Source organism: Vombatus ursinus, unplaced genomic scaffold (assembly GCF_900497805.2).
Source record: "Vombatus ursinus unplaced genomic scaffold, bare-nosed wombat genome assembly UNPS02014959.1, whole genome shotgun sequence".
NCBI classification, from domain to species: domain Eukaryota; kingdom Metazoa; phylum Chordata; class Mammalia; order Diprotodontia; family Vombatidae; genus Vombatus; species Vombatus ursinus.
The window spans coordinates 15200095-15225981 of NW_020954737.1; the positions used below are offsets into that span (position 1 = coordinate 15200095).

The window sequence follows — 25887 nt, forward strand, 5'->3', positions numbered from 1 at the left end:
CAGGTTCCCCACCCCTAGGTATATAACAAAATATTCATAGCAACATTTTTCATGGTAGCAAAGAACTAGAAACAAAGCATCCTTAGACCAGGGAATGGCTTAAGAAACTAGGGCATATGAACATAATGGGATATTATTGTGTAGTAGGAAAAGGCAAATATAAGGAATTCAGAGAAGCATGGGAAGACTTTTATGAATTGAAGCAGAATGAAACAAGGAGAACCAGGAGAACAATACAGCTGGGTTTTGATTGATGCAAGAAGTGGTTGCATGTCTTCAAAATCACATCATAACTTCTGTTATAACTATGGGAAATATGGTAATTGGTTCCAACTTAATGAAAATATTCAGTATACAATGACTACAACAGTGTAAATGATCACTAAAAGGAATGTGAACTCTGAGTAATTAAAAAACCAAAGGGAAAGCTCAGATAACAAATTGGTAATTAAATATATGTCCCTCCTTGAAGTAGTAAAACTAAGAACATCTGGGATAAAATGTTGTATATGCTTTCAGATAGAGTCCCTGAATGAGATGGTTTTAACTGTTATTCTTTGTCACGTCCCACCTATGACCTAGCTGGCCATGTGACCCTGGGCAAGTATTTTAATCTTTAAGCACCCCAGTCAACTCTCTAAGATTATAGTTGCAGAACAGCACAGATCTGCATTGGAGAAGGAAATTTCCTCACCAAGAGTACCCTCCTCTGATAAAATCACAAGTCTGGTAAAAAATAAATGACACAATCAGTACCTAGGACAGTGCCTGGAATGCAATAGGTATTTAAAAAATACTTGTTAACTGAGTTGAATTGAAATGAATGGGATTGGCAATAAGATGGTATGGTAGAAAGGATACTTGGTTTCAAACTAGAAAAGAATAAATCCTGCCTCTGACATTGAGTAACTGTGTGATCATGGAGAGGTAATTTAGTTTTTCTGAGCCTCAGTTCCCTTCCTCATCCTCAAAATGGACACAATAATACCTGTAGTATCTACATCCAGTTGCTTTGAGAATTGCATGAGATCAAGTATGAAAAGTGCTTTGTAAAGCTTAAAATGCTATGTAAACATCAGTAGTTACAATTGCAGGGGAGGGAATTCTAGGCAGGGAGAATAGGCAGCAGTGAAGAGGCAGGAACGTGCCTGACATGTTTAGGGTTCAGTGAAAAGACCAATCTAACTGGAATGGAGCGTTCTTCTGGAGAAAGATAAGGATGGAAAGATAAGGTTGGTTGGGGGCAGATTGTTCAGACTTTATCTTGTAGGTCAATGGTTCTTAAGCTTTGCAGTTGTGGAATCTTTCACTTTAAATAAAAATTTTTTGGTGGAGAATAGAGTAAAAAATCTTTAAAAAAAAATTTTTTTGAGGTGGTTACTAGTAATGGTACCAGGTAGCTGAAGGCTGGTTTTAAAAAATAATAATAAAAGCAAACAATTGATGTTTTCAGATCCTTTTTATTCCAAAGGTATCAGTAGGATGTGACTATTTGCTACCTATATTTTTATAATAGGGGATGATGAGATCATCGTGAGATATTTCATAATGTTCATTTTATCTCTGACTAAAAGATAAATAGGATTGTAGGTGTAGGGCCAGAAGGGATTGTAGAGGTCATCTAATCCATCCCCTTCCTTTTACAGATGAAAAAACTAAGTTCCGTAAAGGTAGGGGACTTACCCAAGGTCACAGCTAATTAATAGCAGTGACATTGCCTGATTTGAACTCGGGTCTTCCTGACTCCAGACCTGGCAATCGATCCACTATGCTACCTAGCTACAGGTATCCAAACTGTCATCCTGAAGGTTAGATATTTCTAGCCTTCACAAGTGAGTTCAAATTCAGCATTTCTTCCACCAGATAACTGCCCCTTCTTTGTAAACCTGAATTTGGCAGGGGGAGGTTGTTTCTTTTAGGGACATTTCACTTAACAGAGCCACAAAATCTTAAAGTTGGAAGAGACTTTGGAGGCCATATACTCCAACTCATACCTGAATAAGAATTCCGTCTACAACGTAACTAAGAAATGGCATCCATCCCTTGATTTAAGACCTCTAGTAAAGGAGAACTGCTCCCTCCTGAGGAATCCCATTTCGCTTTCTGGATATTCCTGTTTATTAGGATCTTTTTCCTTTGTATTTTACCAAAATCACAATTTTGTTTTACTGACTGCTTCTAGTCCTTAGCCCTGTGAAGCTGAACCCTCTTCTACATAACAGTGCTCCAAGTACTTTAAGACAGCTTCTTGTCACCTTTGAGTTTTCTATTTTCCAAGCTAAACATCCACAGTTCTTCCAGTAGAGCCTCACTATCTAGTTACTCTGCCTCTTCACAAGCTTATCAATGTCTTTTCTAAAACAAGGACCCAGAAATGAACACAATAACTGATAAATAGATATCACTTTCCCTTCTGACCTGCTGCTGTCTATGCAACTCACAAATCTGGATCTCCTGGCAAGCCAGGTCATCATCTGGGCTTTCTTAGTCCCTTCAGCTGCAGCGTCCTCCTGATGGTTTCTCCTGGTGGTGATGCAGTTTCTCTTCTGAGAATCAGTGGAATTGCCAAAAGCAATGCCCACTGGGTCACTGAGTCAAGAACCCAGGAATTCTTAAACTCACAGCATAGTTGTGAAAGCTAAAAATGTCTAGTCTTCAGGATTACTTTGATTACCTGTAGGTAGGTGGCACAGTGGATAGATTGCTGGGCCTGGAGTCGGGAAGACTTGAATTCCAATCTGTGCTCAGACACTTTACTAGCTGCGTGACCCTGGGCAAGTTGTTTAACTTTGTTTGCCTCAGTTTCCTCATCTGTAAAATGAGCTGGAGAAGGAAATGGCAAAACACTCCAGTGTCTTTGCCAAGAAAACTCTGAAGGGTATCATGAAGAGTCAGACACAACTGAGATGAATGAACAACAATAGCAACTTAAGGAAAGAAATACAAATCAGAAGACACAGGGACTTGGGCTAAAGCTGACGTAGGCAAGCTTTCTTCAAATGGAGTTTACCCTTCACTACTTCAATCAATAAACATTTATTAAGCACCTACTATGTGCCTGGCACTGTGCTAAGCACCAGGGATACAAAGAGAGGCATGAGACAGTCCTTGACCTCAAGGAGGTCATGATCTAATGGAGGAGACAGCAAGTAAACAAATACTTAGAAACAAGCAATATACAGGATAAATAGCAATTAATTAACAGAAGGAAGGCACTCAAATTAAGAGGGGTTGGGAAAAGCTTCCTGTAGAAGAAAGGGTTTTAGTTGGGACTTAAGGGAAGCCAGTAGGTAAAGATGAGGAGGGAAAGCATTTTAGGAATGGAAGATAGCTAGGGAAAATGTACATTTTACCAAGTAATCTTCTGCTATCCTTCTCCATATGATGATGGAAAATGAAGATTGAGAAAAATCCTTTGAATTTCATAGAAACAAAGTTATTCTTTGAGAGAGCAAGTATGGTGGGGATGAAGACCAGATTGTAAGGGGCCAAAGAGGCAGTGGGTGATAAGATAGGTAATGGATGCCCAAGGTTGAGGTAGGACAATTCCATGGATGATACTATGGTTTTGTTTTGTTTTTTTGTTTGCAGTTTCTGCATATGGAGGATCGGGAACCAGGCACACCATACACAGGCCCAGAGGTCCTGAAGAAAGGACCTATGTTTATCAAGAGATCTGAAATCAACCAGGAGCCAAAAGCCCCATCTCAGGAACATGATTCTACACTTCCACTTCAATCCCAGACCTCTAGAACTTGTGACACCAATCAAGCCTACAAAAATACCCCAACTAAGCTCATTCCTCAGGAGAAGGGCCCAGAGTTCAAAGGCAAGGGCAGTGAGAGCGGGCCCCCAGAACAAATGGGGAACAAAAGCACAACAACCATGTTCTTGACTGTCCCTGGCTCCCATTCTCCTGGACCCATCAAGTCACCTAGACCTATGAAAGGCCATGTGACCCCATTCTCTTGGCCACATAAAAAGATGTCTCCCAGCCTGTCTTCACTCAACTCCATGGCCTCCTCATGCTTTGACGTGACAGGAAGCAGCCTAACCGTTGAGTATGTTTCTCTCTTCTTGAATATTATTTTTCATCATAGCAGCCTGAAAGAAAAGTGAAAATATCTTCACACAAGTGAAGAGAAACATGAACACACATTTCCTTGTAATTAATTATTTAATCAGAAATATGTCTATTGAGTCTTTTGGTAGAGAGAGGACTGATCTAGAAGTTAAATAGCCTATGTCCTAGTCCCAGTTATGCCAATTAAATCATCTTGTCATCCTGGGCCATTCACTTACTTTCAGATTCTTCATCTGTAAAATGAAAGAGCTGAACTAGCTAATCTCTAAGGTCCATGATGCTCCAAGATTATGTGAAATAGAAACAGTTGTCTTGGGATTGTATTTGAAACCTAGAATGATAGGGCTACAAGGTTATATTGAGGATACTTTCAGATCAGACTTGTCTAAGAATTCAACCAAACCGCCAAAAAAATTTTATTTCAAATGGTTGATTCTTGCTCTCAGAGGAAGGCCATTGGGTGCCTCTTTAATTTATATAATGCATTTTGCCTTAGAAAGTGCTTTCACATATATTATCTCATATTGGTCTCAAGACATATCTGTTTGCTTGGTTGGTAGCTCGGGTAGCTAACAATATTCTTCCCATTTTATGGATGGGAAAACAGGAAGCCAAAGGTGACAGCCCACAGGCATTAACCAAGTACTTACTATGCACCAGGCACTGTATCACAACATACAAATACAAAAACATGGTCTCTGCCCTCAAGGGGTTCCCATTATAATGGGGTAGACAACATTCAAAGTACAGTAGCAGACAAGATATATACAGGGTATATGATGAAAGGTAATATCTGAGGGAAAGTAGTAGTGGAGGCATTGGAAGAGATGGGGGAAGCCTCTCAAAGAAGGTGATATTTGAGCTGAACCTTACGGGAGGCGTGAGGCGGAGCAGAGGAGAGAGAGCATTCCAGGCATGGGGGACGACCAGTGAAAAGGCAAAGTTGAGGGATGGAGTGTTGTTATGAGTGAGGAACAGCAAGGATCCCTGGAGGGGAGTAAAGGGTAAGAAGACTGGAAAGGTTGGATGGGACCAGGTGGTAAAGGGCTTCACAAGCCAAAGAGAAGATTTTATATTTGATCCTGGAGGTAATGGGAAGCCACTGGAGTTTATTGAGTAGGAAGGTGATCTGATCAGACATGCACTTTAGGAGAATCTTTTTGGCAGCTCAGTGAAGGATGGACTGGAATGGGGAATGAATCAAAGAAGATTAAAAGATATTGCAATGGTTCAGGCACCAGGAGAGTGCCAGAGCCAGATCAAGACCCAAGATTCTTCTGAGAGCTCCATCTGCTGGTGTAATGTAGATTGAAAAACTGTCCCAACATACTTCTACACTATAAAAAAAATACGGAAACAAAAAACAACAGGTTTATTTAAATCATAAGATGTTTAACTTGAAGGAAAAACTCCTTAAGAGCAATTTCATTACAGAAATTTACCATTGCTGAAAAACGGAGATTGCTCCAAATGTAACACTTGTGTGCGTGCGCGCACACACATACACACACACACAAACAAGTTATAAAATCATCTTGGGTTTCAAAACTTTGAAATTATGCAAACATGATTTTTTTTTTTGCAGATTTTTAAAAAGTTGTGTATGAGCTAAATGTCTGTAAATCAAACATTTTCCTATTTATTTACATCACATTTGCTGAGCATTTTGAATCATCCCTTCTGGGGACTCTTCAAATGGCAGTGGTCCATAAGCCTTTTTAAATCTCCTTGCAACTTTCTACCCTTATTATCTCATCTCTAACCATTTAAATTCACTATGAACTTGTATTTAAAGAACTGATCTGTGAATCCACTTGTAATACATATAAAACAAATAGACAAATTGTGGGGGGTGGGAGTGGGGGGGTGTTTGTCAGTTCATCTTTTTTATCCACTGGACTTTCTTAGGGTCAAGCACATTTCATGTCTCTCAGGAAGGTCTATGTTGTTTAAACTGGGCAGAGAAATGAAAAGTCTTTGTTTTTGCAGTACTGATGGGAACTGCCACCCACTAGGAGAGATTCAGCTCTCTGTCCACTACACGTCCCTTCAACAGAGCCTTGTGGTTCTCATTAATGGCTGCAGGTAAAATGTTTCTAGTTCTCTGATTTCTTATCTTTTTCTTGAGAATCAGGTAGCTGAAAAGCAGTTCAGGGAAGGTAGCCTGGAAAAAAGAAGTAGAGAATAAGAAATGTGCATACATACGGTCTACAAAGTGAATGCTCCATGGAGGGATTATAGGAGCACAGAGATATCTAGTCTAACCAACTAGTCTAACCCCTTCTTTTTTACAGATGAAGAAACTGAGGCCCAGAAAGGTTAGGTCCCATACTTAGCATAAGCATCAGAAGTGGGATTTGAACCAGGTCTTCTGACACTAAAGCCAGTTTGTTTCTTTTAACTGTCCTATGCTTCCTCCTCTATAATGAAGAGTGGACAGTTTTTAAATGCCTGCATGCTGCAATTAACCAAGTTCCAAAATATCCTACTTAGTAGATCCTTTCCATTGGTGCCATTGGAATCTTTGGCCAGGATTTCCCCAGGCTCTAATCAAATGTAACTCCAGCAAGAACAGTTGTGTCAGCTGGTAAAAAAACAGCCTGTTTTCTCAAATGGAAAAATCTCACTTCCTATGGATGAAAAATATTTTGGCTCCACTAAACACAAATACAACCTTTTGGAAAAACCAGTAAGTTTTGTTTCCTGCCCACTTATTCTAATTTTATTAAGCCCTATAGAAATGGGAGCTATATTAATAGTTATCCAAATAGCAAGATATAGTGTTAGGTTTAGAGTCAGAGGCCCTAAGTTCAAATCCTACCTCCGTCATTTGCTCTCTGTGTGACCTTGAGCAAGTCACTTAACTACTGTGAACCTCAATTTCTTATCTATAAAATGGGGAAAGAAGAATCCCTTTTAGCTCTCAATCTATGATATCTACCCGTAAATCAATAAATCTAACGCTGAATAAATAATTATTGATTTAATATATTTCTACTTTGTATTTATTACTAAAGGGCTCCTTTTCTTTAAAAAAAATCTTTGAAATTGAACTAGGAATTTGAGACCCTCTTGTAGCAGCGGAGTTGATCCATATGTCCGAGTATACCTGTTGCCTGAAAGGAAGTGGACAAGCCGGAAGAAGACATCAGTAAAGCGGAAAACTGTAAATCCCCAGTATGATGAAAAGTGAGTGGGTCAGCTGAGTTGCACAGGATTCTTTGGGAGATTTAGACAGTTAAAGAGAATAGCTAATATTAGAAGAGTATATCATTTATATGCTCCCTTCCTGCTGGCATTCTGTGGATTGTTGTTGTTTAGATGTTTTCCAGTTGTATCCCACTCTTTGTGACCCCATTTGGGGTTTTCTTGGCAAAGATATTGGAGCAGTTTTCCATCTCCTCCAACTCATTTTACAGATGAGGAAACTGAGGCAAAGAGGGTTAAGTGACTTTCCCAGGGTTACACAGCTAGTAAGTATCTGAAGCCAGATTTGAACTCAGGAAAAGGAGTCTTCCTGACTCCAGTCCCAGCACTCTATCTACTACTTCACCACCTAGCTGCTTGTTCTGTAGGTAATTTCCCTATAGTTTCACCTAGACAGGAGCTAAAATCTTCCTGAAATGTTTTCCTTTAAAATGAGGTTATTGGACTATATATGTAGTGGCTAGCTACATGTCAGTGAGAGAACTCACTCTGATTAACCATTAGCATTTACTAAACCCTCATCTCTGTAGGGTAAAACATAACCAGGCAGTGTAAATTTGTCCACTAATCCCAAAACAGTTCTGGGGTTCCGGATTCTCTAGTTATTAGCTTGAAGTTCTCTTGTTGGTCATATGAAGTAGGGTAGCTGGGAAACAAGGCACTGAGACAGACTTTGACCAAGGTAAATGCATTATTTCTTTGAACTGTTTTCTTAGTGTTTTTCATAAACATTTACATATTTGTTCATTTATTTATCTTTGCCCCTTTTAATCAGCAGAATTTCCAGAAATATGAAAGGGGCATACTCTTACATACACACAGCAATTACGATAGGATATACATAGGTGTTGTGGTTTACCAAGTGCTTCTATAGAGCTTCTCAATTGACCCTTAACAATAGTTGTGGGACACAAATATGAGCTTGGTTTTCTGGCTTCTGGGTTGTCATTGTTGTTCAGTCATTCAGTTATTTCTGACTCTTTGTGACCCCATGGACCATCACATGCCAATACTGTCTACAGGATTTTCTTAGCAAAGCTACTGGAGTAGTTTGCCATTTCCTTCTCCAGTAGATTAAAGCAGAGGTTAAATGACTCATACATCATACAGCTAGTAAGTGTCTAAGGCCGAATTTGATCTCAGGTCTTCCTGACTCTAGGCCCAGCACCCTATCCATTGAACTACCTAACTGCCTCCTGGGCCTATATCCAATAAGAAAAAATAAATTTCACAAATATTTATTATGAAACCCCTACTCCTTTTCCTAACTGCTGTTTTGTAATATATACAATGTCTGGCACAAACCGTGTTTACCTTAGAAAGAGCTAGTGTACCTCCTAGAAGGAATGTTGTGAGGATTAAATGAAATAATGGTTGTAAAGCACTTATCACAGTGCCTGGCACATAGTAGGTATCTCCAAGGCATCTCTATATCATAGCATAGTGTAATGATTCATGTATTTCTAATGATGACTCCAAACCATCAGAAAAGGTGGGATTACAATTTTGTAATTGTGAGGGAGGGGCAAGCTTTAACTGAAATTTTGCTTACACAGAATAGAAACATGAATTTACAGCTGGAAGGGATCTTGCAGACTATCTAGGGAATCCTCCTCATTTTGCAGGGGAGGAAACTGAGGACCAGAGAGGTTGACTTGCCCAGGGTTACACAGTGAGTAAATAGCAGAGCCATGATTCATACCCAGGTCATGTGACTCTACAATATTTTTTAAAAAAATTCTATTTAGAGGCTGTGCCTATAGCAGGTGTGATAATTCTTGTGTGATCTTTCCTAATAAAGAGTATTTCTGGTGCACTAGCAAAGCAGAAGCCTTCAGGAGTTAATTGTTGATAAAAACAAATAACTAACATTTGGTTGTTCTATGTGTTATAGTATAGATCAACAGATACAATTCATCAGGAGTACTTAGGTTCAGCAAGTCAAGCATTTATTAAGCATGTACTGTGTGCCAGAGTTCAAATCCCAGTCCTTCTCCTTTCTATGGTGTGACCTTGGCCAAGTCACAGGACTTACCTATGTGAGCTTGGGCAGGTTATCTTCTCTGGGCCTCAGTTTCCTCAGCTGTAAAATCAAGGGATTGATGAACTAGATAAGGGACTAGGTGACTTCTGAGTTCTGTTACAACTCTATGGTACTATGTTATTCTGAGAGTGGTTAGGTAGCACATTGGATAGAGCACTGGGCCTGGAGTCAGGACGACCTGAGTTCAAATCTGGCCTCAGACACTTACTAGCTGTGTGACCTCAGGCAAGATACTTAATCCTGTTTGCCTTGGTTCCTTATCTGTAAAACGAGCTGGAGAAGAAGATGGCAAACCAGTCTAGTATCTTTGCCAAGAAAACCCCAAATGGGGTCACGAAGAGTCAGACATGACTGAACAACATGTCATTCTAGCTCTAACTCTATGGTACTACGGTAGTAATGGGTTTGGAGTCAGAAAGACTTGGGTTCAGATTCTGTCTCTGACACTTACTGGTTGTGTGACCTTGGTCAAGTCACTTAATTTCTTAATTTTCTTAATTTCTTAAGAAATTTCTTAATTTCAGGCAGTTTCCTAGTATTTATCTGCTAAATGAGAGTTTGGGACATGGTTTGTAGATCTGCAACACATGAAAAAAAAAATTGACATATTTTCTTTGAGGGTTTACCTGCTGACTTGATTATTTTATATTCTTAAAAGATTTGAATTTTGTATCCCTATGGAAGAAGTGAAGAAAAGAACTCTGGATATTGCAGTTAAACATTGCAGGCCATTTGGTTCACATAAAAGAAAAGAACTGGGCAAAGTAAGTATGTTAAAGCTCATAAGATTTAGATCTGAAAGGGTGCTTAAAGATCTCATTTTACAGATGAGGAAATGTCTTCATCATCACCCAGACAGGAAAAGCCCCACAGGTAGTAAGTAGCAAAGTTAGGACCCAAGTGCTCTGAGTCCAAATCTAGGGTTCTTTCCACTATACTCTTTGTTCCAACTTCTGCCACCCCTTCATTTACAAGCACCTTAATATTAGTGTTCTGTCTATCAACAAGCATGCAGAGCCCTGTATGCTACCAGCTGGAAAGAATGGCAATGGAATGAGAAGACTGAGGCTCTGGCTTCAAGATTAGGGCTGGTTTTGGTGGGGAGAGAAAAGAGGGAGAGAGAATCTATAAAAACAGCACAGTTACAAGGGCAAATTAATGTACAAGGCAAATATTGTTAAGCCACCTTTAAGGGGACTTCTTCCCTACTTCTGTTGTCCAGGTATTTAATTATATTCAGTATTATATTAAATGAAGCAACATATAGAGCTTGGAAATCTCAATACATGCAAATTTTTGTTATCTAGTATACTCTAGCCTTAACCTAATCATTGCAGTTTGCCTGGATTTTGCTCTGTGGAAACCTGACTTCGCAGTAAAGTAGGCTCCCCAATTCTCACATTCACTGACTCATCACACCCACCCCAGCTTCCTGGGGAAAGTTGCTAGTCATATATTTATAATAGGTCTTGAAATATAAAGGGTTTCTCAAAAAGGAGGGAAAGGAAAAAAAATACCCAATGTACCAAACATGAATTAGGTAGGTACCTTATTCCCATACAGAAAAGAAAATTAAGCAAAAGAGAATGCTGAAGAAAGGGAGGAAATGCTAAACAAAAAAGAATCATAACATGTATTAAAGAATGTCTTGAAGAGAATTTAGTTGTTTACCTATAACTATGGTTGCAATTCACTAGATAAGTCGCATCAAGGCTTGAGACAGTTTGGCAATTCTGCTAATTCATCATTTCAGGTTTCACCTTTGGCACTGGACATTGTCCAATCATACAACCAACGATGATCTTTCTGGTGGCCTCTTCCTAATGTCAACTCTTTCTTTGGAACTAGTTCACTCCCCCTACTACATACTCTTTCCCTACTGCTTCCTGGGAAGACTCTAGCTGTAATCACAAAGGGTCCATGCTAAAGGAAGGAAACACACAAGAAAAAGAAGCAAAGGCAGCCACGGCCCCTAATACAAGCCAAGCTGGTTGAATCCCCACTCCTAGTGTCAACTGAAAGGCTTCATCCAAGATGGCTGCCAGCCAGAAGCCATTTCTTTTTCAACCAGGTGTGGCACCCAACATCAACAATGAATGATCCTGCTTTAGCAGTCTATCAGGAAGCTCAGTAAATGAATCACACATGGCCCAAAGCTAACCCCCCGCATTCTTTGGTGGTTGGCAGAGGTGACTGAGTAAGAGAAGGGGACCTAATACATTTTTAATGAGACATTATCCACAGTACAGGTTAGAGACATTAATAGTGAGGGAACACCAGGGAGAAGAATGAACAGTAATTGTAGAAGTTGCTTATGTTTTTTCTGGGAAAAAATATTTTTAAATTAAAAATATTTTCTATAATTGTTCATAAATGAAATGATCAAGGGGATACTTTTAAATAAATGTAGACTTCTGAACTGCCACTGCTTCTACCATCAGCATTTTTCCTGTGGATAGGCTGATGTTGATGCTGGTCACCTGACTGTGACATTTTTAATGTGAAAATCCAAAAGGGCTAACAATCACACCTAAAACCTACAAAGCTTCATTTTTATAACTACAATATTTTGACTTAACCCCAATGAATTTCATTCAACTAGGCAATCTGTAAATTAATACTTACCGAACACCCGCCAATATTTACTGAGCACCTCCTCTGTGGATAGAGGTGGGGATACAAGCCACCCATTGGGTATTGTTTTGTTGTTGGATAAATAATTGACATTCATAATGTGATTGTTGTCCTGGCAGGTATTGATTGACTTATCAAAGGAAGATCTAGTCAAGGGTTTTACACAATGGTGAGTATACTTTTTCATTTGATCATGTTATTCTCTGTAACTATGTAAATAATTGCATTTTTTAAAATGCCTGGCTGGTGGTGATTTTCCAATCACACTAATATAGCACTTTCATTCAAGATGATATACTTTGTACTGATGTAGCTTAAATCATAAGGACTATCATAGCACATAGTAATATTTAATTAATCTTCCCAATCTCATGAGATTGAATGGGCAAGTTTTATGGCTCAATTTTATTGAAAGGAAAGCTGAGTTGCAAGGGAGGTTGTTAATTGTCTTTTATAACCCCTGACTGGTACCCTTCCCACCCTTAGATTTTAGATTCTTTTTTTAGGTTTTTTTTTAAAATGCTGTAATAGTTGGGGAGCTTGTGATCAATCCTATCCATTTACCAGTTGGCTGGCTAAGGTAAAAGGTGCTTTCTTTATAGCATCATAGAGTTAGAGTGGGGCAGGCCTTTGGAGGTCATCTAGTTCAACCTCACTTTACAGAGGCTGAGACTGAGTCTTAGAAAGGTTAAGTGATTGCCCAAGTGACACATGGGTGATAAGTGAGAAAGCCAGGATTCAAATTCAGGAATTTGAGGATTCCTTATAAAAGGAATCCTCCTCTGTGGAAGATCATTCAGCCCTTATGTTGGGCAAGCCTCTTTGCTGCTCTCTTAGAAAGGGCCGGAACTCTGAGCCTGGAATTTACAGAAATTTCTCCAGTTTTTGTTTTTAAGCTGTTTGGGTATAAGGAAAGGCCTTTCTTTTTCTTTTTGGGGGGGGGAGGCTTTTTCTTTTAGGGGTGGGGAGGAAGGGTGGTTGAATTATGAGAAGGATAAGAGTGGTAATGATAATGATACCAAAAAGAGAAAGAAAAGAATGTCAGTGAAACATTTAAAAAATTGCAAGAATTTCAAAAGGGGACAGAGACAAATCAGGGCAGTGTGGGAATTACCGTGTTAAATTTAATAGACACTGTAATGGTTGGCCATTTCCTTCTCCAGTTCATTTTACAGATGAGGAAACTGAGGCAAATAGGATTAAGCGGCTTGCCTAGCATCACACAGGCTGAATTTGAATCTGAGGCTAAATCTGAACTCGGGTCCTCGAGACTTTAAGTCCAGTGCTCTATCCACTGCGATTAGGTGTTGGTATTAATATCTGATAGTCTATAAGGAATCCTTAAATTCCTGAATTTGAATCCTGGCTTTCTCACTTATCACCCATGTATCACTTGGGCAATCACTTAACCTTTCTAAGACTCAGTCTCTGCCTCTGTAAAACGAGGTTGAACTGGACGGCCTCCAAAGGCCTGCCCCACTCTAACTCTATGATGCTATAAAGAAAGCACCTTTTACCTTAGCCAGCCAACTGGTAAATGGATAGGATTGATCACAAGGTCCCCAACTATCACAGCATTTTTTAAAAAATCATTTCAAATATAAGCTCATTGTCAAATAAGTTTTTAACTCCTTAACTTGTCCTGTCTTCTTTGCAGGTATGAACTGACAGCAAATGGCCAGCCAAGAAGTTGATAATGTTAGGATTACTACTCACCAAAGAATAAGCATACTTTCCTTTATATTAAAATGTATATATGTATATTCTGTATTTAATAACTGAGAATATTTAAGAAGTGCATGCATTCTGGTGTGAAATTTATAAACTACTTTTTTCAGTGTCTGATTAATATTTAGAAAGGATAAGATGTATGAAAAGGTGAGATTTCCTGAGGCTAGATTTAATTTGTTTAAATCCTGTACTAAGGAAATTGGGTGCACTGTGACTAGTAATAGTTTTATATTCACAAAGTGGATTTTTTCCATTTCTACAGTTACAGATAGTCTCTGATTTACAAATGATATATGCAAAGGAATGAATATGATTGGCTTGAGGTGGGGAGGAGCAAGGGCAGCTTCTGAATCACCCTTCCTTTGAGGGGCAACTGTTTTCCTAGGTTTGGAATACTTGGACAGCTTACTTATCCTGTGCAAATGTGAAGAATCAGCAAAGTGATCAAAGTACTAAGTTCTAAACTGCCCCACCACCACAACAATATAAGCATTCCTTGTGTCCTTCACTAGATTTTTTTTTTAAATAAATGGTTACATGTGACACTAGCAGTATTCAACTTCAGTACATTACCCCATCTCATGCCAAACTTACATTCTCATCCTTACCACAAGTAGCCTATTAGGACTGTAAGCTGAGAAGCACTTGAAAGCATTGTCCTTTCATCTTTGCCATTCCCAGTGCACTGAACATAGAAGCTTAATAAATGTATGGGTTTTTTTAATTGGACTGAATCAAATTGAACTGAATTGAATTAGAGATGAAATAGGCTTTTGTGGACTGGTCAGAGAGCCATTTATGATATTATTTCTAGGGGAAAATGCATTTATTATTAATTCAAAACTGTAAATTCAGGACTATATTATATTAATAGTAGGAATGGCAATTATGGTGTGGGAACTTGGAGAATTAGTCCTTATCTTTAATAAAGAGAGGCATAATCTGTTCCCCTATTTCAAAAGATGATTTTGGTCACCAAAGTAACCTTATGCTGCTTTAAAAGCAAAATATATAAAGTATTTGTATATATAGTAAGTGGTTTTTGCATTTTCATCTTTAATACTCTCTTTACAATTCATTATCTTAATATGCCCTACAAAACAACCTAAAACCTGGTCCTGCCCCATTGCTTCCCCTATTTTTGTTAGTAGGATTGTTGCAGCCAGACACCACCATAAATTTTACTCCTCTCTCATCTCATATCCCATTAGTAATCAAATCTCCCATTGAATCTTTTTTTTCTTCATTACCACTGCCACCATTTCATTTGAGGTGCAATTATGGCAATAGCTTCCTAATGCGTCTTTCTGCTTCCATTTTCTCTCCTTTCCTAATCCACCATGCAGATTGACCTTACCAAAACACCCCTTTCATCATGGCACCTCCCACTCTCAATCATTGGAGTAGTGGCTTCCCATTATATACAACATTTAGATTCTGGGGCCCTCCACATATAGACCAACTATATCTCTCACTACACTCCCTTCCCACCATCATATACTTGGAATGCTTTCTTTTCTCCAACTATTCAGATCCTAGATACCTTTCAAGGTCCAGGTTAACTATCATCCCTTTGGCAAAGCTTTCCTTGATAACTCCAATCCCCTCATGACCTCTTCCTCCTTTCAACTCCTACAACCCTTAACATCTTTCCACTCATCTGGCTTTTATGTACTGACTTGTGACATCTCTTGCACTGCTTATTTTTATTTAACATGTATTTATCTTTTCTGCTCAACCAGAGTGTAACTTCACTGAAGGCAAAGTTTATATACTTCCTTATATTCCTCATTTTATGTAACAGTACTATATACCTCATAAATATGCAATAAAATTTTTATTTATGCCCAAAATTTGTGTTGTTTTGGATGGTAACAGTTCAGTAAAATCATTACCCAAGTTAAGAAATTTAGAAACCATTAATAAGCCTATGGATGAGAGATAGTGTGGCAGATAGAGCAGCTGCAGGACGTGTAGTTAGTAGAAACCTGGAGCGAATTCTGGACTTTTACATGTATTAACTGGTATGATTTATGGCATCTAAACTCTTTGAGCCTTTTTTCATATATATATATGAGGTCAGGATAATATTTGCCCTAAAGACACAGTCTGGCCTAGTGATTAGAGCGTTGGTCAAGTCCCTTCTCTGGCACTTACTCAGTAGGTACACTGAAGACCTTCCCCACTTTCTCTGACATCAGGGGGGAACCAGTGAAGCATCCTACCCATCCACTTGTCATCCCTCACTCTTGCCACATAATCAGGCCATCTCTTTCTATCACACAACTGCTTGATGATATCTTTTATTTCTGTTCTTCAGAGTTCCTCAGTAATATACTACAGCCCGTTCACATACATCCTCATGACCATCCTGCATCCAACACAGAACTTTCTACTTACACTAGGTTCAATTCCGGCTACTTTTCCCATCCTTGTTCTCCTTAACGCTATTTCTAACAGTTCCACAACCACTCTGGTACCCTGATGTTAGGATCCAAATCTAAATGTGGCACTTCTTCTATTCTTGATGAAGAAAAATTTGTGCAAATGGTTTCTGCAAGTTATTTCCATTTTTCTTCTGTTCATAGTCCTTCCATTTTCATCCTTGAATCCCTTAGAGTTTACCCAGTTGGCTATCTTACCAAGCATTCTTTAAACTAGTTTTACTGTTTAAGCTGCCAAAGGGCTTTTTAACAAAAGACCAGATTATTTCAGTTACACAAGAATGAAAAGCTTTTGTACAAACAAAATCAATCCAACTAGGATAAGGAAGCTGTCAAATAGGAAAGAATCTTTGCATCAAATATCTCTAAGAGTCTGATATATGATACATATATACATATTACATGTTTTATATATGTATATATACACATATGTGATATATACATATAGATAGATAGATATGAGACCAAGAACCAATTCACAATGGATAAGCGATCAAAGAATATGAACAAACTGGTCTCAAAAAAACCTGGAAACTGCAAACCACGTGAAGTTGTTCTGAATCATTAGTATCTGAAATGAAAATCAAAACAAGTCTGACGTTCTAGTTCATATTCAGCAAATTGGCAAAGATGACAAAAGATGGAAAAAGCAAATCCTGGAAGGACTATCAAAAATGAGCATACTAAGTCACTATTGGGGGAGCTGTGAATTGTTCCAAACCATTTTGGGAAGTAATTTGCAACTATGTTAAAAAAAAAAAGAAGTAACTAAAATTTCCTTATCTTTTGGTCTAGAGATCCTACTGCATACACCTCAATGAGGCCAAGCTTTCCAGAAGGGCTTCATGTACACCACAAGATTCACAGCAGCACTTTTTGTGGCATCAAACAAATGGAAGCCAAGTAGATGCCCCATGAATTGGATGACGAATGACTAGAAAAATTGTGGTGCATGAATGCAATGGAATAGCATCATGCTATAAAAAAATGATAAATATAAAAAATTCAGAGAAGTATGGGAAGTCTTGTATGATACAGGGACTTCCAAAAAATTAACTACATTTAATAACAACCTTCCTCAAAACCATCTTATCTTCTTAAATGGTGGAGAAGAACATAATCACTTTGGGTAATATTTTTAATGACTGAAAACTACCTTGGTCAAAGAACTTCAGTATTTGTTGTGAATTCATTTAAACCTAAATACCTTAAACATACTGATGGGTAATACATGAATTTTTAAACACTATCATTTACAGACTAACAAATTAATAATATCACTTTTTCTTTTCTCTCAGCTTTTAAATGTGGTCTTGATACATTAATTATATTAGTTAAAAGCTGATTTCAAACTAGTAGAGTTCTAACTTTCAAAGAATATGTATATATAATACACACACACACACACACACCCCCCATCTCCTCTCTGCCTAAAGTCAGTCAAGAATACATTTAATGAGCCACGTCAGCCACTATTTTACCCTAAATGAACACACAATCCAATCAAGCTGCCTACTTTACTCCCTTCCAGATTATCTCTGCTGCCACAGGGTGATATCACTGTCAAATACCCGTAAGCCATGATGATGCACTTTGTTGTTGCTCTTCAGTTGTTTTAGTCAACATGTCCAACTCTTTGTGACCCCATTTGGGGTTTTTTTTGGCAAAGATACTGAAGTGGCAGTGGATAGAGCACCAGCCCTGGAGTAGGACCTGAGTACAAATCCAGCCTCAGACCAGACACTTGACACTTATTAGCTGTGTGACCCTAGGCAAGTCACTTAACCCCAATTGCCTTAGAAAGAAAAAAAAAAAGATAACTGGAGTGGTTTGCCATTTCCTTCTCCAGCTCAGTTTACTGATGAACTGAGGTAAATAGGGTTAAGTGATTTGCCCAGGGTCATGCAACTAGTAAGTGTCTAAGGCCAGATTTGAACTCAGGAAGATGAGCCCTTCTGACTCCAGGCTCAACGCTCTATCTGCTGCACCACCAGATGATGAGCTAGAATAGCTTCATAAGTTCCCTGTCCCTCTACTCCCCCCAACACACCCACCAGTGTTGTCTGAAATGACTTTCAATCTTGGAAGGACAGCACATGTGCAAACAAGAACATAAACCTTATTCTCAACAGGTAGGTATTAGAAAAAAATTGGGGGGGAATAAACACTGAGCTTTGACATTGGGTTCCTTTTAACTCAACATAGACCCTTAGACTAATTGCCTGGGGACCTGGAGTCTAGTCTTAGCTGTCAGGATATGTGCTTTCAAATTTTATTTAAAGACAGCCTGGTGTAGTGGGTAGAGAACTGGCTTTGCAGCCAGGAAGACCTGAGTTCAAGTTCTACTTCTGGCTTTGTAACCCTGGGAGAGTCACTTAACTTCTCAGTGCTCTAAACAACTCTCTTAAGGCTAAATAGCAAAGAAAGTGCTGACCTACCTTGGTGGAAGGAGTTTCCTCATTCAAGGAGTTTGCTATATCAATAAAATCACATGTCCAATTCTTGTTCCTATCCCTATCATTAATTCACTATTAGAATTAGTATAGTGCTTTATACTGTACTGATGTTATTAGTTTAAGAACTATAATTTCAGGGACAGATAACAGTGGTTCAAATTTTAAGTCACCTACAGGGCTAAATTAGACTAGACTATTTAAAAAATTATCCTAAATATCAAGCTGTCGTGAAGGTGTTAAACTGGTATTTCAGTAAAAAATATTGACTTGAGGTCAGTTAAAAAATATTTTAGTTCATTATTACAAGGCCATGGACAACAGTGAATATCTGAACAATCTGAAAAGTACTAATTACGCTAAAGCAAGAGCTCCCCTAGATTTTTTTTTTTTTTGGCAGTCACTGCAAGGTGACAACCTATGGATTCCCAAATTGAAGTTTCTTGATTTTTTAAAAAGTCTCTTCCAAGACCTGGTAGATTTTCAAAGTATTGTATTTAGGAGTTCTTACAAGGTCATTTGATCTGACAGATACACACTCACATTTTACAGCTTGTCATAGAAAGTGGCTTAACCTGCAAATTGAAGGCTAATTATAAGTATAATTGCAGTCAAGAGAAAACATAAATCATCAGGAGACAACAATGTTCTGACATAGTTATATAAAATATTTATTTTGGTCACATGTTCTAAAAATATATATATGCATATATACATGTATATATTACAATTGAGCTCTCAAACATACCCTTTCTTGAGGTAGTTATCATCCTATTTACTTACCTCTTATCCCATCATGGGAAGAAATTTTTAAAATGTTTTTCACCTATCACCCTTGACCTTTACCCTCCAATTTGAAACTGCAACTGCTTCTGCCAACAGCAGATTATCTACACAGAATGTTGTCCCTGGCATGGCATACAAAGAGTTAAATTCAAGGAGCAGCTTGCCACTGATTGGATTAGAGGAAAGAAAATTAGGCAGCATTACACCTCTACTTTCTCCTAGCTTCTTTTTGAAACCCTTTCCCTTTTCTTTCCTCCCCTGAGTTTGGGGGATATGGAATTGTTCATTCCCCAAACTTATTAGGGAAGTAATGTCATCAACAAGTCCAACGCTACTTCCCTTGGGCCAAAGATGTGAGAGTTCTAAATTTCAGATCTCAAAGGAAATCTTAAAGGCAAATACCTCCATACCAACACTTAACACATCATTACCCTCTGTTCCCAAAATATAAACAGCTTTCCTTACACCTTGTAAGCCAAGAACTGCTGAAGAAAAATTAGAAAACTCAAGAGTACAATTATTCAAGCCCCCAAATGATGCTGCATAATTCTGAAAGAGTGACAAATAATAGGGGATAAAAATATCAGAGACTAACTTTGTAAAGCAGATGATTAACCATGCCACTGATGTTCATTCAGGATGGGAAAAAGGTGAATTATACAAGTAAATATAAAATATATTACAGATTAAATTTACACAGTAAAAAAAGGTGGTTTCATTTTCTTCAGTTTGTAATTAGCTTTAATTTCTTTACTTCAGGAATAATGGCATCCAAGTTGTTGACTTCTGAAATGAAAAAAAAATGAAAAAGGTTGTAAACATTAAAAATACAATTAATAGAAAGTGCCATAAATATTAAGTCTCTTGACATAAACTGATGAAACTGTAGCATTTACTTCAAAATAGTCTACCCTCACACACTGTGCCTCACCCTGATTTTAACCTAAGATCTCATACATTTGCAAAACAGCCAATCAAAATTAGGAAAATTGGGACACAGGGAACCTATATGACCCAAACAGTGACTCAGTCTACGGCTGTGATTAATCTCTTTAACTGGGTGCTTTTTATCAACTGAGCTACTTGGCCTCAGTAATGAAAATGTAACAGGCTCTTTCTGCGGTGCTGTCACTAGATGAAAAGTCTTTCGTGATGGCACACTAGGCACAGACTGTCCTCAGTGCCACTACCAATAGTTAGAGTTAAGGATTTCTAATCCAAACTCTATAATTGATATGGTGCTCAATACATTGCTATGCCACAATGGAAATTTAAACAGTTGATCATTTTAAAAAAATTATTAATAATGTTTGCTCACAATTTATTTAATAGCAATCAACAAATTTGTGCTCAAAGAATAACTGAATAGGTGTTAAATGATTAGCCAAATAGGGACATCAATTATTTTTAATGCAATAGCTTTCTAAAATTAAATCCATTCCATTTTATGAAATCATGTTCTTCTATACAGAAGACAGCAAAAAAAAAGTATGCATTCATGTCTAAGCTCTTCCTGATTCCAGACTACATTTTTAACTTATTCTATTTTTCCTTATGACCACTGCCACAACCATGTGTACCCATTTTTTATTTCCTCAATACAGCATCTTCTACTCCAGCCTATTCAAAATGCTTCTATGAAACTTACTTTTCTCTTCAAATGTACTTAATGTCTCAACTAATCTGTGAATTTGATTTTATTCAGCTCTCATTAACTCTCGTTCCCTTATCTTTCTAAAGGGAATGCCTTTTTCCAATACAGTTTTCAACATGTATATCCTCAAGAGCTCCTTTTTTTTAAAAAAAAAAAAAGCTAGTAAAAAACAATAACAATCATATAATAAGACTTTTCCAAAATAGTATTATAAAGTAAGGAATTTTCCAATTTTGAAATGCAATCACATCTAAATTAAGGGTTTTGTCATTAAGCATAATCACAGCAGTCATGGGTTAAACAATATGCTTTTATTTACTAAAGGATGTGACTTAAGTCCTAGGTTTATTATATTCTTAAAGCATAATTACAATACTATGTTTCTTCCTATATATTAAATACCAACTTAACTTTCTCTGAAAAATGCCATGATGCTTGTTCATATATTATAACTTGAAGTAGACCACAAAAGAGATTTCTTCAGAGCTTAAACTTAATAACAAACAACAAAGTAGAAAAAATTTCTTGAAATCATAGGTCCTTTTAAAAATATCATCAGAGAAGAAATAATAAGGATATGGTGAAAAAATATATTGAATTCACCATTTCTAGTGGAAGTGCCCCAGTCCCCTTTTCATAGAGAGCTATATTCTACGGAACAACCTAAAGCAACCTGGATTTCAGTCTAAGTATTTCCACAAATGTTACTAACAGACTAGAGGGGGTGAAGTTTTGAAAAATAACTGTGTGGAAAGGCAATAAACTAATAACATGGAACTCTCTTTTTTCAAGTGCACTGATGTTAATAGTCACTGACATTTAATGGTTCATAAACGTTACCCCCACCAACAAGTTTAAAGCACAATCTTACCTAAAATCTGAAGTAGATCCTGTATAAAAGCCTGAAAGGCTGGGAAAAATTCATCATATTCTTCTAATTTATTAATAATGCTAGAAGAAAAGTTTACAGTTAATTATAACTCAGGATGATTGTATCCGACAAAGTACGTGAGGGATTTTTAAAACAGGTAAAAAAAAGGAAATCTAAATGACTGCCTATTAATTTAAATAGAAATTCCGCTTTTATGTACTGCAGCCATTCTTATGTCTGGATCTTGCCCTCTATCTTTTTATAGCACTTTTCTAAGTCAAAATACTTGTTATCAGGTTGGGGGCAGGTTACAAAATTAAATTTATTTAGATTATATTCCCTAACAGGAAACTTCTATTTACCCATGTCTTATAATTTCCTTTTTTTTTCCTAGTGAGCTCTAAAATAATTTTTGGTACGCTTTAAGAATTTTATAAAAATAAGTTCCTCCTATATTTTAGGATTCTAGCCTAAGTATACAATTGTTACTAATCAGTAAAAAGAACACAAAGGAGAAAATAATAAAAGTGGGACTTTTTTTCCTTCAGTCTAATGATTAAAAATTTCAGATCATGCAAGAGAGGTTTCCAAGTGATATGCAGTGATATCAGCTGCAACATTGTTTTTTCAAAAAGGAATACAGGGAAAATGGCTACAAAATTTCAGTGTAAAAATAAAAAAGAAACAGTCTGCTCTAGTTATAAGTAACCAATAACCTAGTTAATAATTAATCATTTGAAATAGGTTCTTAAATAACTGGAAGTAGACAGTTCATTTTAAACTGCTAGAAAGGTCTGTACTTCTTGCTATAGATTTTACTGGAAATAGGTTGAAAACAACAACAGTGAAGTGTTCCTCACTCACCCTACACAAAAACAGGCTCCTGAAATCTGTTTCTAGCTTGTAAATGCTTTTGCATTCTCTTACTTCTTAAGAGTATGAGGCTCTTAGATTTTCAAATGGACTTCTTTAAAACAAGGAATTCCAAGAACTGATGAACTCTTGAGTGCTATTTTCCTTGTGTGTTTTCTTTTGCATTATGGCTAATATGCAAGTACGTTTTGCATGACTTCACATGTATAATCAATATGCTGCTTACCTTCCAAAGCTTAGGGGAGGGATAGGAGGGAAAGAATTGGAACTCAAAATTTTAAAAAATGAATGCTAAAAATTTCTCAAAATGTAATTGGGAAATATTTAATGAAACAAATAAAAACACATTTTTTTAGAAAAATAAGGTACTGCAAATAAGGAAGACATGTAACTTATATGTGTTTAGAAAATTTAAATTCTCCCCTCAACACACTTTTACTGCTATTTTTGTAAACACTTAAAATAAATACCTTTGGATGTCCTGGGTCCCCAGCACCTGTTGAACATGTTTGCCCACATCTTCATTAATTATTTTACACAATTTCCCAACTGTATTCACCAGAACACTTAGTGATGATGAATTATCTAGAAAGAGGAGCAAACGGAGCTGTTATTTTTGAAGAAAGATTTTCCAAACTATGGTATGGAACAGTTTACCTTTCATGTGGTACAGCGGCTAGAGTGCTGGACCAGGAGTCAGTAAGAGATACTTACTAGCCGTGTGACCCTGGGAAAGTCACTTAACTTCGGTTTACATCAGTTTCCTTGTCTGTAAAATGGGGATAATAACAGCACCCTACCTCCCAGGGTTGTTAAGTGAATAATAATTGTAAAGTGCTTAGCACAGTGCTGGCACATAGTAAGTGCTATATAAATGTTAGTGATGATTTTATATTACTATTATTCTTATTCTCACTGCCATTTTCTTTCTCACACTACCAGTTTACCTACTTCTTTTTACTTTTCTATTAGTAATTCCTAGACGGGTCAAAATCAGTGTTGAAGAGTCATAGAATTCAGAGCTGAAAGGGGACCTAAAGGTTAGCAAGTTCAACCCCTTCCTTTTATAGTTCTCCTGAGACCCAAAAGGGGTAAGTGACTAGACCAAGGATACAAAGGTATTAACTATCAGCATGTGAGCTCACACTCGTTATTTTGACTCCAAATGCAGAGTTCTTTCTACAAGTGAATATCTTTACCTAGTTCTAGAATCTCATAGATATTTCTCACAGCATTATTCATTTCTCCAAGTCTGGTATAAACTTCATTCATTCGAGGATAGATTCCAGACACAGATGTTACATCAAATAACTTTTGAAAGTGATTAACAATGGCTTGTAAAGTTTCAGGGCATGGCACATCACTCTGCCAAAAAAACAAAAACAAAAACAAAAACAAAAAACAACCCAGAGTAAACATTTTACCTATAATACAAATATAACCATAACACAGCAAATGTACTATAAAATGATCATGACACTTTTTGATTTGGTTACCTTAAAATATTTGTGTTCTAAATATGGATTAATGGTTACCTTTTTCTTATGTTCAACTTCTTCCAAAATGTTATCGACAATAAATAGAAGATCTTCCACTTTAATGCCACCTTCATTCTTATCATATTGTTTCACATTATGCCAAGGCAACAACTTCTCTGACAGTTTTTCCAGGGATCTATGTAAGTCCTTTATAATAGAAGAAACTACACAGTATTACCTGTTTTAAAAACAATTCTTATGGGGCAGCTAGGTGGCGCAGTGGATAGAGCTCTGGCCTTGAAGTCAGGAGGACCTGAGTTCAAATCCAGCCTCAGATACATAACACTAGCTGTGCGACCCTGGGCAAATCACTTAACCCCAACTGCCTCACCAAAAAAAACAAAAAAAAAAAAAATTCTTATGTTTTCAAAAAACTTAATGCTAGACAATTAACAAGGCAAGTTCCCAAATGAACATACTGTTAAGTAACTCTGATTATAAACAGACTATATAAAGAAAAGAATAGCAGTAGGGTTTTCAGAAACTCTAGATCACTCAGGGGTTAACGTTTTTAAAATGATTTAATATATGATTTCTCTTTTCCATTAAAATCCTACTACTAAAGTGGCCTGGAGGTAACCCTGCATTCTCGAAGGCTATGCCTATAGAATCCAATCTTTGGCTCGTCACTATCTACCTAGAAAGAATTCAATTAAGAGCCTAGTAATGAATTCTATATCTACTGTCTGAAGACCAGTTTAGTGGAATTTAAAGAAGCTCCCCAACAAAAGGTTGGCCAATGATAATTAATTTTTTTAAATTTAAGATTCATTACAATGATCTACTAAGTTATGAGGGGTGTATTGATCTGCATCAATGAAGAGTGTAGCAATATGATTTCTCTATATATTTCTTATAAGTATATGTACATTTACAAAGAAATATAAAGGAAGTATACATACACATACGAAAAAATCTGGCTTTAAATAGTTACAAAACTGTAGTTCACTTTTTCTTTTTTCTTGACAACCTATGATTTATAAACTTCATAAAAAGCAATTAATACTCAATAGTTTGCAACAGATTTTAACTTATAAAAGAACTAGTTAACAAGATAATCTATCTCGGGCAGCTAGGTGGCACAGTGGTTAGAGCACCAGCCTTGGAGTCAGGAGGACCTCAGTTCAAATCCGGCCTCAGACACATAACACTCACTAGCTGTGTGACTCTGGGCAATTCACTTAACCCCAACTGCCTCACCAAACAAACAAACAAAAGATTATCTATAGTTATCTGAGCCCTGAAATACAATCTTCATCTATTATATCATTGGGCATAAAAATTTACAACTGTAGGACTGGCTAATTAACCAAAAATGATTAATGACCTAAAGACATTGTAATATTATTGATCAATAACCAAATATTTATTGAGCATCTACTATACAATGGATGCTATAAGTGATGCAAAAAAGACAGTTGCCACCTTCTCCAGTTTTCATTTATTCTTCCTGAGGTCTTCAAGGTAAGACTGGATGGGCCCTAGCTGGGCATGATGGTGAGGAATTCTTGATCATGTATCTTTAGACTAAAGGGTCTCTGAGATCCTGTTCAACTCAGACTCAATGA

The 25887-nt window shown here is 37.2% G+C and overlaps 2 protein-coding genes across 4 annotated transcripts in view; one reads left to right on the forward strand and one right to left on the reverse strand.

Moving 5' to 3' along the window:
• ESYT3 (extended synaptotagmin 3) overlaps nt 1-15542 on the forward strand; it is an 87903-nt gene extending 72361 nt beyond the window's left edge. Inside the window, exons 15-20 of the mRNA XM_027845176.1 lie at nt 3592-4061; nt 6074-6169; nt 7142-7273; nt 9994-10099; nt 12089-12138; nt 13627-15542. Of these exons, the coding sequence (XP_027700977.1) occupies nt 3592-4061; nt 6074-6169; nt 7142-7273; nt 9994-10099; nt 12089-12138; nt 13627-13663 (891 nt within the window). The 3' untranslated portion in view covers nt 13664-15542. The remainder of the gene's footprint in view (nt 1-3591; nt 4062-6073; nt 6170-7141; nt 7274-9993; nt 10100-12088; nt 12139-13626) is intronic.
• Nucleotides 15543-19253: 3711 nt separating this feature from the next.
• Nucleotides 19254-25887, reverse strand: part of CEP70 (centrosomal protein 70) — a 39052-nt gene continuing 32418 nt past the window's right edge. For 2 of the 3 annotated variants that reach the window (XM_027845321.1, XM_027845319.1), the window contains 5 exons: nt 24317-24466; nt 23981-24146; nt 23252-23366; nt 21909-21988; nt 19254-20169 (listed from right to left, as the gene is read on the reverse strand). In XM_027845321.1, the coding sequence (XP_027701122.1) occupies nt 20108-20169; nt 21909-21988; nt 23252-23366; nt 23981-24146; nt 24317-24466 (573 nt within the window). In that variant the 3' untranslated portion in view covers nt 19254-20107. The remainder of the gene's footprint in view (nt 20170-21908; nt 21989-23251; nt 23367-23980; nt 24147-24316; nt 24467-25887) is intronic. The other variant, XM_027845322.1, reaches the window with a different exon arrangement.